Consider the following 17,079-nt stretch of genomic DNA (forward strand, 5'->3'; position numbering starts at 1 on the left):
CGTGGGGTTTCCAGTTGGCCCAACTTGATCCCTCTCCTGATCTCCTACTGTGTCCAGTCTCCAGACCCTTCTCACATCCACATTTCCCATCTCTAACATACACTCCTGGTTGGTCTTTGACCACACCTGCCTGTGTGCTCTTTTTGGTCCTGAATCCCCACTTTGTAATGTTAAAGAACATAAGAACGGCCATACTGGCTCAGACCAATGGTCCATCTAGCCCAGTATCCTGTCTTCTGACCAGGTGCTTCAGAGGGAATGAACAGAACAGGGCAATTATCTAGTGATCTATCCCCTCTCATCTAGTCCCAGCTTCTGCCAGTTGGATGTTTAGGGATACCCAGAACATGGAGTTGTAGCCTTGACCATTCTGGCTAATAGCCAGTGATGGACCTATCCTCCATGAATTTATATAATTCTTTTTTGAACCCACTTATACTTTTGGCCTTCACAATATCCCATAGCAACTAATTCCAAACGTCGACTGTGCATTGTGTGAAGAAATACTTCCTTTTGTTTGAACCTGCTGCCTATTAATTTCATCAGGTGACATCTAATTCTTGTATTATGTGATGGGATAAATAACACTTCCCTATTCACCTTCTCCACACCAGTCATGATTTTATAGATGTCTATCATATTCCCCCTTAGTCATCTCTTTTCTCAGATGAACAGTATCAATCTTTTTAATTTCTCCTCGTACAGAAGCTGTTCCATACCCTTAATCATTTTTGTTGCCTTTCTCTGTACCTTCTTTAATTCTAATATATCCTTTTTGAAATGAGGAGACTAGAACTGCATGCAGTATTCAATGTGTGGGCATACCATGGATTTATATAGCCACATGATGATATTTTCTGTTTTATCCCTTTCCTAATGGTTCCTAACATTGTTAGCTTTTTTGACAGTCACTGCACACTGAGTGGATGTTTTCAGAGACCCATCAAGGGGGAGGGATAGCTCAGTGGTTTGAAGATTGGCCTGCTAAACCCAAGGTTGTGAGGTCAATCCTTGAGGGGGGCCACTTAGGGATCTGGGGCAAAACCAGTACTTAGTCCTGCTAGTGAAGGCAGGGGGCTGGACCTGATGACCTTTCAGGGTCCCTTCCAGCTCTATGAGATAGGTATAGCTCCATTATATTATAGCAGGCCTGCACAACTCATAAAGCGGCGAGGGCCACATTCCTCCAAAGAAAACAGCTAAGGGCTGAAACCTCCAGGCCCCGCAGAAACACCCAGCCCTGCAGAAACAAACTCTCCTTCCCCAGCGCCGCCCCCCCAAAACAGCTGTGGGCCAAAAAGGAAGGTTGGGGGATGATACTTTATTTTAAATCAACCAGGGGCTCCCAGCTGAAGAGGTGGCTGGGAGCCCTCAGGGCAAATTAAAGGGCCAGGGGCTCCGGCGGCTGGGGGAACCCAGCAGGGCCAGCTCTAGGTTTTTTGCTGCCCCAAGCAAAAGAAAATTTGGCTGCCCCCCGTCCCAGCCCTAGGCTCCCCTCTGTACCCCCCTGCTGCCCCAGTCCTGGGCTCTCCCCCCACCCACAACCCCTGCCGCCCCAGCGCTGGGCTTCCCCCTTTCCTCCCCACCAGTGCCCTCCCCCCACCCCACTGCTGCCCCAGCCCTGTGCTCCCCCCCCCCACTGCCCTCCCCTCCTGCTGCCCCAGCCCTGGGTCACTAGTAACTCGCTCCCAGGGTGAGTCATTCAGCAGGAATTTTGGATGTGCACAAAACACAGACAGGATTGGTTCCCATATGGTTACAGAGCTGCAGTAAAGTGGAACAATTTTCAGCTTGTGTGATTGGAGGATATCTGGATGCATATTATAAGACTGCCCTCCATAAATGAGGAAAAGTTGAGGTTCCTTTATTATTCTTTTGTTCCACTCTTTCTTTCTATGGGGAATTTGCCAGTGCAATATCACTGTCTTCCTTTTAAACAAACAAAAAGGCAATGGCTGTTGAAAATAGCAATTCTAGTCCTAATAGGCATTTCTTGCTCAATTTTATCCTACTTTTTCTACACCAAGTTACAGTGGATCAGTATATTTGATTTGGGAGAAATGAAGTAACAGCTGCCCAAACTGAGCTTGAGCACTCCTGAATTTTGAGGTGTTCAAATCTGGAAGGCAGGTGCTGGGGCTGTGGGCTCGCTGGGAGCATGGCAGCAACATGTCTGGAGCCAGACACGCTGGTCTGAGTGGCACGGTAAGGGGGCTGGGGGTGGGAGAAGGGATAGGGGGCTCGGGGGGGCAGTCAAGGGACAGGGAGCAGTTGGATAGGCATGGGAGTCTCAGGGGTTCATCAGGGGACAGGTAGAGGGTAAGGTCATGAGAGGAAGTTGGGAGGATCTCAGGAGGAGGCAGTTGGGGACAAGGAGAAGAGAGGCTTAGATAGGGGCTGAGGTCCCAAGGGGCAGTTAGGGGCAGGGGTCTCGGGAGGGAGTAATCGGAGGACAAGGAGCAGCGGCATTTAGATAGGGGGTGGGGTCCTGGGAGAGGAGTATCAGGGGACAAGGACCAGCGGTGTTAGATAGGGGGTGGAGGTCCTGGGGGGCAGTTAGGGCAGGGGTCCGTGGAGGGGGCAATCAGCAGCCGCTGACCGGGATTCAAAGGGCTCTGGGCTGCCCTCCGCTGCGGGCAGCGCAGAGCCCTTTGATTCCCTGCTGCGGCTGAGATTTAAAGGGCTCTGGGCTCACCAGGCCTGCGGGCAGCCCAGAGCCCTTTGATTCCCTGCTGCGGCTGAGATTTAAAGGGCTCTGGGCTCCCCGCCGCTGCGGGCAACCCAGAGCCTTTTGATTCCCGGCCGCGGCTGGGGTTCAAAGGGCTCTGGGCTGCCCGCAGAGCGCCGCATGCTGGGGATTCAGAATCCCCCCTGCGGGCCGCACAGTGAGGCTCCGCGGGCCGTATGTTGTGCAGGCCTGTATTATAGTATTATCCACAATGACTCCAAGATCTCTTTTCTGAGAGGTAACAGCTAATTTAGACCTCATCATTTTGTATGTATAGTTGGGATTATGTTTTCCAATGTGCATTACTTTGCACTTATCAACACTGAATTTCATCTGCCATTTTGTTGCCCAGTCACCCGGTTTTGAGAGAACCCTTTGTAGCTCTTTGCAGTCAGTCTGGATGTAACTATCTGGAGTAGTTTTGTATCATCTGCCAATTTTGCCATCTCACTGTTTACCCCTTTTCCAGATCATTTATGAACATGTTGAACAGCACTGGTCCCAGTACACATCCTTCGGGAGTGTGCTATTTAGCTCGCTCCATTTTGACAACTGACCTGACCTATCCTTTTGTTTCCTATCTTTTAAACAGTTATTGATCCATGAGAGGACCTTCCCTCTTATCTGATGACAGCTTACGTTGTTTAAGAGCCTTTGGTGAGGGACCTTGTCAAAGACTTTCTGAAAATCTAAGTACACTATATCCAGTGGATCACCCTTGTCCACATGCTTGTTGACATCCTCAAAGAATTCTAATAGATTGGTGAGGCATGATTTCTCTGTGAGTCCTAGGATAAGCGAGCCAAAATTAAAGGCCTGCCCCCTTTACTGAGGGGGTGGAACCACAAAGCACAGGCCACAATTGAATTTGGGGACAATAAGTGCAAAAATAGGAATGGGAGTGTGAGTGTTGGTTTGGACATCAGGACTCCAGATAGGGGCACCAAGCAAAAAACCACAGACAGTGCCTACTCTTCCTGAAAGGAGTCTAATGGCTGGTCTATACTAGAAAATTAAATCAACTCAGCTAAGTCGCTCAGGGGTGTGAAAAAGCCACACTCAAGTGACATAGTTAAGCTGACCTAAATCCCCATGTAGACAGCACTAGGTCAATGGAAGAATTCTCCTGTTGACCTAGCTGCTGCCTCTTGGGGAGGTAGATTACCTATGCCGATGGGAGAACCCCTCCTGTAGGGATAGGTAATGTCCACACTGAAGCACTGCAGCTGCACTGCTGTAGCATTTCAAGTGCAGACAAGGCCCAAGAGTCACCGGACATTGCCAAGAGAAACTCTGCTCGGAGATGTGATATGACAAGGGAATGGAAACAGGTCCCACAGTCAGAGAGCACCTGCCATCGAGCTTTCTCCTGGTCTGGTGGCTGGCCACCTTGGCCAGTGCCAGGAGGAGGCTGACGAGAGAGTCTCGCAACTTGGTGGGGTCATGGATGGGGAGTGTGAGAATAAACAAGTGAAGGGAAAAGTGTAGCCAGAAGCTCAGTTCACGGTTCTGGAGGAGTTGCAAGAGGGGCTGTAGCCTGACACCCTTGACATAGGTGTGCACCAGGCCTTTGTATCATCTAAAGAGTAAGTGCAGCCCCACCTACTCCCTCTGAAAACCCATCCCCCAATTTGTTGGCATGAAAGCTACAAAAGCATGAGTCTGGCACCTGACCCCTGTGCTGCATAGGCTGCCTATTCCCTCCTTTCCCTGCACCTCCTTCAGGCGCCTCTACACAATGCTTCTGGTTCACTTCGTTCCACACTCTGTCACGCTGTTTCACACTTGCTACCTGCCCCCCTACTCTGGAATCACAGGGGCAGCTCCCAACCCAGGCTCGCTCAGAGCGAGCTGTGGTTCTATTGCACTCGGTGTGTGTTTTCCAGCCGGGGGTCTCCAGGCAGTCCCGTCTCGCCCACAGGCAGCAGGACCCAGCGCAGAGAGACGCTTAGCGGGCCCGCCCTGCTTCCCACGGGCAGAAAGGCCGCGCGGGACGCGCCAGGCCCACGAGGGACCCCAGCCACGGGCACGACGCGCAGCTCCAGCGTCCAGCCCGCGCCTCCTGCCAGCCGCTGGGAGCCGCAGTGACTCCGAAGCGGCGCCACCCCGGTTCACACGCAGCCGGGACCGGTCCCCGCCCCCGCGACGCCCCGCAGGCTACGGGCGCGGAGCTCATCTCGGCCCGCCAGCCCCAGGCCCATTCGGGGCTCCGCCCCCGGCTCTGCCAGATCATCGCCAGCACTTCCGGTCCCAGCTCCACCCGCTCACCCGCATTTCCGGCCCCCGAGCCCCGCTTCCGGCCCCGTCTCTCCATAGCCAATTCACCCTCCGCCCCGCTGATTCCGGAGACGGCGGAACTGACTCGCCCTGGTCACGTGTCCGGAAGGAAGCCCCGCCCCGGACCCTGTGATTCCGCCCTCCCCCCGGTGATCGGGCCCCGCCCCCCCTCGGACTCGCGCTCACCTGTCCTCAGTGCGCGCGAGGCGCTCCCTACTCTCGGTCACGTGCTGGATTGTCATGGTGACAGCTAGGTGGTCCGGAAATGCTGGCTTTGTTTCCGGGTCAGATGCCAGGGTACTGTTTCCGGTTGTGCTCGTGATGCTGCGGGCGGCGCTGGGAGGTGCGCGGGTCCTCCTGCTACTTCGGCGGGGGGGCTCAGGGGCCCAGGTAACTTAGGGAGGCGGCGCAGCTGCCCTCCCCCCCGGGGCCCCCGCGCCCCATCCCCCGGGCCGCCCGGCTGCGCTCATCCCCAGCGGCGCCGGCCCGGGCCCGGGCCCCGCCCGCACTGACCCCCCCTCTCTCCCCGCAGCGATGTCTCCGGTGGCGGCAGCCGCAGCAGCGGCGCGCGGTGTCGGATGCCGCCGCCCATCCCGGGGCGCTGGCCCCGCCTGTGCCCGGCTCGGCCGCGGAGCGGCTCGTGGGGCGCTGGCTGCTGGTGTGCAGCGGCGCGGTGGCCGGAGCTGTTGTGCTGGGGGGCGTGACCAGGTGAGAGCGGCCGGCGGCACCTGCCTGTCCCGGGGCAGAGACCGGCGACCCTGTCGGAGCGGCGCTGCCCCAGGCCGTGCCTCGGGCCCTGCACAGACCCTGCCTGCCTTGCGCCCCTATAGTCCCTGCAGCAGCCGCCGCCTTCTGGCCAGGCCCCTCTCCGAAGAATGCAAAAGTTTAATGGGTTACCCTATAAGCTTAGTGCTTATCCCTCCTAGCTGCCGGCCCCACACAGAGCCCTAGGGACCCCTGGGGCGGGCAGCTGGGACCCCTGGGGCGGGCAGCTGGGACCCCTGGGGCGGGCAGCTGGGACCCCTGGGGCGAGCAGCTGGGACCCCTGGGGCGGGCAGCGGAGCCCCACCTAAAACATGGGATGCTACAGACCCCCCTCGCACCCCAGTTCATCGGGTACATGGTTGTTGTTTTTACACGTTATTTATATCCTTATCTCTCATCCACACAAAGTGCTGCTGAAAATGCTATCGATCTACTTCCAGCCCACCTTCAGCTTCCTGCATTGCCATCTCTTTTCCCTGTGTGCCACATTAACCTGCTTTTCTTAAAGGCCCCTCATCCTGACCAGAACCCTGATTTTGTCCTTTGCAGCAATACCTTTCATTGACTGCCTTCCATTACACCTTCATGTCGTCGTCCTCCTGATCCCACCTCCAAGTCTTTTTCCCACACTTCCCTGGGTACCCGGGTTTTCCATACTGACGTGCTTCTCCAAAGCTCCATGCTCACCTCTAAATTCCTGCACCTTTTAGGACATTTCCCCTCTCTGCAGACGTGTTAAGGAATTGAGAGAATATCATAGACCACTGACTGCATCCAGGCAAACAACTGAGTGAAGGAACTTTAACAAGTCAGCTGCTTAAAATTCACCGTTCTTTCACTGCCTTTTCTTTGGCACCCATTTCCCTCTCCTTTATTTGTATGTTGTCTGTTTAGATTGTAAGCAATCTGTGGGGAGAACCTTATTTTCATACCTATCTGTACACCAGTATGCAGCTGGTGCCATACAAACAATAAATATCCCCAATCTTGTCTGGTATCAGAGGGGTAGCCGTGTTAGTCTGGATCTGTAAAAGCAGCAAAGAATCCTGTGGCACCTTATAGACTAACAGACGTTTTGGAGCATGAGCTTTCGTGGGTGAATACCCACTCCGTTGGATGCATGTAGTGGAAATCTCCAGGGGCAGGTATATATATGCAAGCAAGAAGCAGGCTACAGATAACAAGGTTAGTTCAATTAGGGAGGATGAGGCCCTCTTCTAGCAGCTGAGGTGTGAAAACCAAGGGAGGAGAAACTGCTTTTGTAGTCGGCAAGCCATTCACAGTCTTTGTTTAATCCTGAGCTGATGGTGTCAAATTTGCAGATGAACTGAAGCTCAGCAGTTTCTCTTTGGAGTCTGGTCCAGCCTGGACCAATCTACATGGGAGGTCCACTTCCTAGACACCACGGTGCAAATAAGTGATGGTCACATTAACACCACCCTATACCGAAAACCTACCGACCGTTATGCCTACCTTCATGCGTCTAGCTTCCATCCCGGGCACACCACACGATCCATTGTTTACAGCCAAGCACTGAGGTACAACCGCATCTGCTCTAACCCCTCAGACAGAGACCAACACCTACAAAATCTCCACCAAGCATTCTCAAAACTACAATACCCACACGAGGAAATAGGGAAACAGATCAACAGAGCCAGACGTGTACCCAGAAACCACCTACTGCAAGACAAATCCAAGAAAGAAACCAACAGGACTCCACTGGCCATCACATACAGTCCCCAGCTAAAACCCCTCCAACACATCATCAGGGATCTACAACTGATCCTGGACAATGATCCCACACTTTCACAGGCTTTGGGTGGCAGGCCAGTCCTCGCCCACAGACAAACTGCCAACCTGAAGCATATTCTCACCAGTAACTGCACACCGCACGATAGTAACTCTAACTCAGGAACCAATTCATGCAACAAACCTCGATGCTAACTCTGCCCACATATCTACACCAGCGACACCATCACAGGACCTAACCAGATCAGCCACACCATCACCGGTTCATTCTCCTGCACGTCCACCAATGTAATATACGCCAGCAATGCCCCTCTGCTACGTACATCGGCCAAACTGGACAGTCTCTACGGAAAAGGATAAATGGACACAAGTCAGATATTAGGAGTGGCAATATACAAAAACCTGTAGGAGAACACTTCAACCTCCCTGGCCACACCATAGCAGATCTTAAGGTGGCCATCCTGCAGCAAAAAAACATCAGGACCAGACTCCAAAGAGAAACTGCTGAGCTTCAGTTCATCTGCAAATTTGACACCATCAGCTCAGGATTAAAGACTGTGAATGGCTTGCCAACTACAAAACCAGTTTCTCCTCCCTTGGTTTTCACACCTCAGCTTCTAGAAGAGGGCCTCATCCTCCCTGATTGAACTAACCTCATTATCTGTAGCCTGCTTCTTGCTTGCATATATATATACCTGCCCCTGGAGATTTCCACTACATGCATCTGACGAAGTGGGTATTCACCCACGAAAGCTCATGCTCCAAAACGTCTGTTAGTCTATAAGGTGCCACAGGACACTCTGCTGCTTTTACAATCTTGTCTGAACTGTTTTGAATCTACAGCACTCTATTGTATGTGGCTAGTGATTTATTTCTTCACTCCAAAATTAGTCGTGTCTTACTGGTCCCTTTCCTTCTCCATCAGTGAGCTCATCCACTCCTTAATTATGGTCTTCTTATAGGGACAGGAGGCTTCTGTCACAGTCCCTGCCTTTTTCTTCCCCCATCTCCCTTCTGTGATCATCTCTGTAGAAGCAATTGATTTTTATTGCAGCCTCATTCTTCCTCTATGCAGAGCTAAATGGTGTCAGTTATGAGGCCAACACCCTTCCCACTAGATATGGGGGTGCAGCAAGGCATATCTCTACATTGCATTGCCTCCAACTTCAGTTTGTTGTACCCACCTATGGCTAGTATGTGCCTGATAACATTTTTTGGCCTAATTCATAAGGTCCTTCCTCCCCATCACCTTTGCTGCTGAGGAGTGGCTGCAGTTTATCTGGGGAAGTGCTGTCAGTGCTCTCCTTATTTTGGTTAAGGAGTGAGTGAGTCACATCTGTGTGTGTGTCTGTCCCTCCTAGGCTGACAGAGTCTGGGCTCTCCATGGTCGACTGGCATCTGGTGAGGGAGATGAAGCCCCCACAGACACAGCAGGAATGGGAGGCTGAGTTCCAAAAATACCAGCAGTTTCCAGAATTTAAAATGTAAGTGCTGCAGGTTCCAGGCAGAAGGACTGAGATGGCACAGGGAATCTTCCCCTTTGTTTTCACAGAGCCCAGACTGACTGTGAGTCAGCAGCACAAGGCTCTTTCTTTCTATGGGAATGGACTAGCTCCAGCAAGGGGCACTCAATACATAGCTAACAAGGATCCAAAGGTGGCTTTGGTGTTCATCTTCCCTGGCTATCCCTGTTCTCTCCAAGGTGAAGAAAACCCTTGTGAAATTGGGAGTGTGAAGGCGACCACGGTTCGATGCCAGGGAGTTTCTTGCTTATTCTTCTGCTCTTTCTTTTCCAACAGCCTGAATCATGACATGACATTGAGAGAGTTCAAGTTCATCTGGTACATGGAGTATTCACACCGCATGTGGGGTCGGGTTGTAGGTTTGTCCTATGTTCTGCCTGCTGTCTACTTCTGGAGAAAAGGCTGGCTCAGCCACCCCATGAAGGGGCGTGTCCTTGCCCTCTGTGGGCTTGTCTGCTTCCAGGTAAGGGAGCCTGCAGCTGCTAGGATATGTATCATTGGCTTTGGGGGCTTCTGGGGGATGATGATGTGCAGTGGTGATGCCTAACTGTAAGTATTTCTTGAGTGGTGGGCTGAGACTGTGGCTTCTGTGAAGGCTTTGGATGGTGGTACTGATGGTGGAAGCATGGTTATTGTACAGCTAACACCTGTATGATGTTTAAGGTCAGTGCTGGAACAGATAACTCCCTCTTGTTCCCTTTACCAGGGTGAAATTGACATGAAGGTGGGTTCTTTGTTTCTCCCAGCTGAGGCTATGGAAGGGGACTGGGTTTTGCCCCTCAGTAGCTCTCATGTTATCTCTTTGGTCCTTTGGCAGGGTCTGCTAGGCTGGTACATGGTGAAGAGTGGATTGGAAGAGAAGCCGGATTCTCATGACATCCCCCGAGTCAGTCAGTATCGTCTAGCAGCACATCTAGGCTCTGCACTAGTTCTGTACTGTGCCAGCCTGTGGAGTGGATTGTCCCTGCTGCTCCCACAACACAAAGTAAGCGGTACATGCGTAGTATATGGGGAGTGCAGGATTACAGTGTTGGTGCAAGAATCTGGGGGATGGATGGGTAGTTGGGGTTCCAAGGCTTCTTGGAATATCTTTGTTTTAATGAGGAGCTTAAAGGAGTAGGGAGGGTGAAAGGTAATAGCACAGCCCTCACATTTCTGCTTTTGGCTTATCTTTGATCTGACAAAGTACACTGCAAAACACTGCAGTGTAGAATGAGTAACCGTGGGATAATTTCCTTCAGCATCCCAGTCCATCCTGATTGCCAGTGATGCCTCACCCGTATCTTGCCCCCAGCACTCTTTCACTGGGACATGTGGCTAACAGAAGATAGTTCTGAGTTCTTTGGCTTAGACACTTTGCTCCATTAAGGAGGAAGTCAAGAAAAGGCCTTGGGGTATCCCCAGAATCAGAATATTTGGCCCGGGAAGCAGGGGATTGCCCTGCATCAGGATTGGATCAAGTGTTGGGGCACTGTTCGAGTAATTTTCTGCTGGCCCCATTGGTTTCTTTAGGATTAAAGATTTTGCAAGTAAATAAAAGGCTAGTTTTTGTGGTTGCAAAGAACCACCTGAGTGCAACTCTGCTGAGCTGCTGTTACTGACAAGAAACTGTGAGGATACTTAACATGGGGAAATAGATTCAATGTGTGTAATGGATCAGCCATTCCCAGTCTCTATTTAGGACTAAGTTGATTGTATCTAGTTTGCATATCAATTCAAGTTCAGCAGTTTCTTGTTGGAGTCTGTTTTTGAAGCTTTTCTGATGCAAAATTGCCACCTTTAAATCTGTTACTGAGTGACCAGAGAGGTTGAAGTGTTCTCCTACTGGTTTTTAAATATTATGATTCCAGATTTAAAGGTGGCAATTTTGCAACAGAAAAGCTTCAGAAACAGACTCCAGTGAGAAACTACTGAACTTGAATTGATATGCAAACTAGACACTATCAACTTAGCCATTCCTAGTCTCTATTTAAGCCTAAGCCATTACACACATTGAATCTATTTCCCCATGTTAGGTATCTTGTCAAACTGTCTTAAATGGGCTATCTTGATTATAACTACAAAAGTTTTTTTTTTTTTCCTCCTGCTGACAACAGTTCATCTTAATTAATTAGCCTCTTAGAGTTGGTTGGCCAACTCCCACCTTTTCATGTTCTCTGTGTGTGTGTGTGTGTGTATATATATATATTTATATATATATGTGTATATATATATATATATATATACACACACAATCTCCTCACTATATGTTCCATTCTGTGCATCTGATGAAGTGGAAGCTTATGCTCAAATAAATTTGTTAGTCTCTAAGGTGCCACAAATACTCCTGTTCTCTTTAATCACAGGAATTTCCCCTTTGACATGTTGGCTGCATTCACAAGTGGCCTCACCCTTTCTGTTTCTGCACTGGGGGAGCTTTCCTCACCTGGTGCAGCCAGCTCGTCCCACCAGGAGCATCAGTGCCCAGTCTCTTGCAAGGCCCCTGGGGAGTTTGTTTCTATAGCCCTTTCTGTGGCTTGTGTTTTACAGTTACCTGAAACCTATCAGCTCCTCCGTCTGAGACGATTTGCTCATGGGACAACAGGTCTTATCTTCTTCACTGCTCTCTCAGGTAAGGGCCTCTCCCATTGTGAGGCTGCCTCCTTTGTGACCCTGCCTGCCCTATCACTCTCCTGAGGGGGTGGAATATATCCGATCCCCAAGAAGTTTCATGTCCAATGAGGGTTTAGCTCCTTTCACATGTATAGGCACCTTAGAATTGCCCTTGACAGCCCCAGATGGAGCACATCTCCTGCAGGGCAGACTGTGTAACAGAGCATCACTGTCTGATCACCAATGTGTTGCTGTAGGAGAAGGAATACAAAACCAGGTTGCCCTGTCCTCAAGCCCAACTCCAAACTTGCCTAACTCTAGAGGCTAGTCTGGTGTATCTAGGGTGACCAGGCAGCAAGTGTGAAAAATTGGGACGGGGTTGGGGGTAATAGGTACCTATATAAGAAAAAGACTCCAAAATCGGGACTGTCTCTCTAAAATCGGGACATCTGGTCACCCTAGGTGTATCATCTGCTTGTTCCTGGTATGTTAGTACCTAACTCTCTTCTCTGGAATTACAGGTGCCTTTGTGGCCGGACTGGATGCAGGCCTTGTGTACAACTCCTTCCCCAAGATGGGGGAGCGCTGGATCCCAGACGATCTCCTCTCCTTCTCCCCAGTGCTGAAGAACATCTTTGAGAATCCCACTACGGTGCAGTTTAATCACAGGATTTTGGTGAGTGCCACTCAGCCTCTTCTGGGGACCATGCCATCCTGTCATAGCTTTCCCTTGATTGGTCTCCTAAAGTCAGATAGCTCACTCTCAGGCTGTCTTCCACAGTGAACGGGGGTGAACTTCAGGGCATCATTTTCCTGGGAACTCATTACCTTCAAAAGGAGGAAGCATGGTCTCTTACCTGGCATGAGTCTCCTCTTTATCTGTGAGGTAGTCTTGTTTGCTGGAGGAGTGGTGGTCTTACTTCCACACCTGGCTTCCGTCCGGAAGGGACATGTTGGGAACAAAAGAGCCCGTCCCGCTGCGTGCCTCAGTTTCCCCAATCTGTAAATGGGGGCTAAAAATGCCAGGCTCCTTCGTAAAGTGTTTTGAGAACCTGGACGAAATAACATTCGGATATGAGTAAAGAATTGGATATTGTACATCAGGGAACCCTTTACTTAAATACCTTAACACTCAGAATGCGATACAACTGCAAAGCTCTGTGCGAATAAGAACATAAGAAAGGCCGTACTGGGTCAGACCAAAGGTCCATCCAGCCCAGTATCCTGTCTACCGACAGTGGCCAATGCCAGGTGCCCCAGAGGGAGGGAACCTAACAGGCAATGATCAAGTGATCTCTCTCCTGCCATCCATCTCCATCCTCTGACGAACAGAGGCTAGGGACACCATTCTTACCCATCCTGGCTAATAGCCATTTATGGACTTAGCCACCATGAATTTATCCAGTTCTCTTTTAAACGCTGTTATAGTCCTAGCCTTCACAACCTCCTCAGGTAAGGAGTTCCACAAGTTGACTGTGCGCTGCGTGAAGAAGAACTTCCTTTTATTTGTTTTAAACCTGCTGCCTATTCATTTCATTTGGTGACCCCTAGTTCTTGTATTATGGGAATAAGTAAATAACTTTTCCTTATCCACTTTCTCCACATCACTCATGATTTTATAGACCTCTATCATATCCCCCCTTAGTCTCCTCTTTTCCAAGCTGAAGAGTCCTAGCCTCTTTAATCTTTCCTCATATGGGACCCTCTCCAAACCCCTAATCATTTTAGTTGCCCTTCTCTGAACCTTTTCTAGTGCCAGTATATCTTTTTTGAGATGAGGAGACCACATCTGTACACAGTATTCGAGATGTGGGCGTACCATGGATTTATATAAGGGAAATAATATATTTTCAGTCTTATTCTCTATCCCTTTTAACATTCTGTTTGCTTTTTTGACCGCCTCTGCACACTGCATGGACATCTTCAGAGAACTATCCACGATGACTCCAAGATCTTTTTCCTGATTTGTTGTAGCTAAATTAGCCCCCATCATATTGTATCTATAGTTGGGGTTATTTTTTTCCAATGTGCATTACTTTACATTTATCCACATTAAATTTCATTTGCCATTTTGTTGCCCAATCACTTAGTTTTGTGAGATCTTTTTGAAGTGCTTCACAGTCTGCTTTGGTCTTAACTATCTTGAGTAGTTTAGTATCATCTGCAAACTTTGCCACCTCACTGTTTACCCCTTTCTCCAGATCATTTATGAATAAGTTGAATAGGATTGGTCCGAGGACTGACCCTTGGGGAACACCACTAGTTACCCCTCTCCATTCTGAGAATTTACCATTAATTCCTACCCTTTGTTCCCTGTCTTTTAACCAGTTCTCAATCCATGAAAGGACCTTCCCTTTTATCCCATGACAGCTTAATTTACGTAAGAGCCTTTGGTGAGGGACCTTGTCAAAGGCTTTCTGGAAATCTAAGTACACTGTGTCCACTGGATCCGCCTTGTCCACATGTTTGTTGACCCCTTCAAAGAACTCTAAAAGATTAGTAAGACACGATTTCCCTTTACAGAAACCATGTTGACTATTGCTGAACAGTTTGTTTTTCTGTGTGTCTGACAATTTTATTCTTAACTATTGTTTCGACTAATTTGCCCAGTACCGACGTTAGACTTACCGGTCTGTAATTGCCGGGATCACCTCTAGAGCCCTTTTTAAATATTGGTGTTACATTAGCTAACTTCCAGTCATTGGGTACAGAAGCCGATTTAAAGGAGAGGTTACAAATGTTAGTTAATAGTTCCGCAACTTCACATTTGAGTTCTTTCAGAACTCTTGGGTGAATGCCATCTGGTCCCGGTGACTTGTTAATGTTGAGTTTATCAATTAATTCCAAAACCTCCTCTAGTGACACTTCAATCTGTGACAGTTCCTCAGATTTGTCACCTACAAAAGCCAGCTCAGGTTTGGGAATCTCCCTAACATCCTCAGCCGTGAAGACTGAAGCAAAGAATCCATTTAGTTTCTCCGCAATGACTTTATCGTCTTTAAGCGCTCCTTTTGTATCTCAATCATCAAGGGGGCCCCACTGGTTGTTTAGCAGGCTTCCTGCTTCTGATGTACTTAAACATTTTATTACCTTTGGAGTTTTTGGCTAGCTGTTCTTCAAACTCCTCTTTGGCTTTTCTTATTACACTCTTGCACTTAATTTGGCAGTGTTTATGCTCCTTTCTATTTGCCTCACTAGGATTTGACTTCCACTTTTTAAAGGAAGAATTTCCTTTTATTTGTTTTAAACCTGCTGCCCATTAATTTCATTTGGTGGCCCCTAGTTCTTATATTATGGGAACAAGTAAATAACTTTTGCTTATTCACTTTCTCCACACCACTTATGATTTTATATACCTCTATCATATCCCCACTTAGTCTCCTCTCTTCCAAGCTGAAAAGTCCTAGCCTCTTTAATTTCTCCTCATGTGGAACCCGTTCCAAACCCCTAATTGTTTTAGTTTCCCTTCTCTGAACCTTTTCTAGTGCCAGTATATCTTTTTTGAGATGAGGAAACCACATCTGTACGCAGTAGTCAATGATTCCTAACATCCCTTTTGCTTTTTTGACTGCTGCTGCACACTGCATGGACGTCTTCAGAGAACTATTCACGATGATGCCAAGATATTTTTCCTGATTAGTTGTAGCTAAATTAGCCCCATCATATTGTATGTATAATTGGGGCTATTTTTCCCAATGTGCATTACTTTACGTTTATCCACATTAAATTTCATTTGCCATTTTGTTGCCCAATCACTTAGTTTTGTGAGATCTTTTTGAAGTTCTTCAGTCTGCTTTGGTTTTAACTATCTTGAGCAGTTTAGTATCATCTGCAAACTTTGCCACTAACTCAGCTAGCTGCTTGTGCAAGCTCATGTGAACATTTCTAGTATCCGCAATGTCATGGACTGAACCGCAGTTGAGACCACAGACTGAGGGGAATACAGATGAGTGCCTTGAGTTGGGATGGGTGTCGTGGGGTGACGCACTGGTCAGAGTTAGGTCTGGTGTAACTGAACACCTTCACTGACGATGGCCTTTAGGTGGCATCTGACACTAGCTAATAATGTGTGAAATGTAACGGTGCCCCATCCCAATAAAACATCATCAGTGGAAAATGCAGCTAAACAAGCGTGTTATGATTTCCTTCCAGCCCCCATGTTAGCTGTTGTGTGGGGTTCCTTCCCGCCAGCCCTTCCCACACCCACTTCCCTCAAGTAACTGCTAGCTTCTTCCACCTTTAGGGGATCACCTCAGTCACTGCCATCACAGCACTCTATCTCCTCTCTCGGAAGATCCCTCTACCACGCAGGACCAAGATTGCTGTGGCCTCTTTAATGGCTGTGGCATATATGCAGGTACTGTCTCCTCTTCTCTCCTAGCACTAAGCTGCTGTGTCACATTCAGCAGAAGTACCTTTAGCTACCCAGAGCTGGCATGTGGAGCTGCAGAGTCCATGGGAAATTGAAGTGTGGCAGTAGCTATGGGGTGGAGGCTGCACAGGTCCAGGTGCCTGTGGCACAGTCTGTGCTATATGTGAGGATGGAGAGTCTGGGTCTTGACTTTTTTATTTCTGGAGCCTCTCCCTCTCCCAGTGGGTAGGGTTGTGATTGGGAATGTGGGGGTTGCTGGAAATGTATTGACAGGCATACCTCGTGGAGTGCTTTAAAACATCAGTGTTGAATCAGCTGTTGCTCTTCTCACTCCTGCGTGCTTCTCGACAGGTGGGCCTGGGCATCAGCACCCTTCTACTGTATGTCCCAACTCCTCTGGCTGCCACTCACCAGTCGGGATCCCTGGCACTGCTCACTGTGGCTCTGTGGCTTATGAATGAACTACGTCGGGTCCCAAAGTAGCCTGACTTCAACTGGGCTCTGCAAGGACGTTCTAGTTCTTTTCCCCACTGCACTGATGTCAATGCTCCGGCTGATTGCTTTCCTCTGTGGTGACTTGCTGGGGTTCGAAAGGGCTCTGAGTGGGGAGTTCTGCAAGCCTGAATTTAGACTGACCAGTCTGTTTACTGCGATAAATTCTTGACTGTAAGATCATGTGCACTTTTGATTGTAAACTTTGTAATGTAAATTAATTTGTTTATTAAGCTGCTTGTCTTTGGCTGGATCCCTGGATCATGGGACTGGGAAGTGAGGGATAGAGTGGGATGAAACTACTCTGTGGTGGCAGCTGTTACATGCTGCCATCTTGTGGCATCATGTGGCATCTTAGGTCTTGTCTACACTACATGGTTTTGTCAACAGAAGTCAGCTTTTGTCAACAAAGCAGTGGAGGATGTACACACTACAAAACTCCTTCTGCTGACAAAATTCTCCTGCTTTGCTGACAAAATAAAACCACCTTGATGAAAGGTGTAGAGCTTTCTGTGGCAAGGTTATATTGACAGTGTCAGTGTAGACACTGTGCTTGTAAATAGCCTCGAAGAGGTGTCCCA

General features: G+C 49.1%; 2 protein-coding genes across 4 annotated transcripts in view; one reads left to right on the top strand and one right to left on the bottom strand.

The window, feature by feature from the left end:
* The window catches only part of CUTC (cutC copper transporter), a 21,728-nt gene extending 16,406 nt beyond the window's left edge, over positions 1-5,322 (bottom strand). For 2 of the 3 annotated variants that reach the window (XM_039481756.1, XM_039481757.1), the window contains exon 1: positions 4,997-5,138. In XM_039481756.1, coding sequence (XP_039337690.1) covers positions 4,997-5,042 — 46 coding nt within the window. In that variant the 5' untranslated portion in view covers positions 5,043-5,138. Of the gene's footprint in view, positions 1-4,996; positions 5,139-5,191 lie in introns of those variants that run through there. The other variant, XM_039481758.1, reaches the window with a different exon arrangement.
* On the top strand, positions 5,236-16,737 carry LOC120368954 (cytochrome c oxidase assembly protein COX15 homolog). Its single transcript, XM_039481755.1, has 9 exons — positions 5,236-5,395; positions 5,538-5,713; positions 8,881-9,003; positions 9,319-9,505; positions 9,860-10,027; positions 11,572-11,653; positions 12,156-12,310; positions 15,878-15,991; positions 16,358-16,737. The coding sequence occupies exons 1-9, from the start codon at positions 5,246-5,248 to the stop codon at positions 16,487-16,489; spliced, it is 1,287 nt and encodes a 428-aa protein (XP_039337689.1). The 5' UTR covers positions 5,236-5,245; the 3' UTR covers positions 16,490-16,737.
* Positions 16,738-17,079: the final 342 nt, after the last annotated feature.

The sequence above is a fragment of the Mauremys reevesii genome, linkage group 7, assembly GCF_016161935.1.
Source record: "Mauremys reevesii isolate NIE-2019 linkage group 7, ASM1616193v1, whole genome shotgun sequence".
In the NCBI taxonomy this organism is placed as follows: domain Eukaryota; kingdom Metazoa; phylum Chordata; order Testudines; family Geoemydidae; genus Mauremys; species Mauremys reevesii.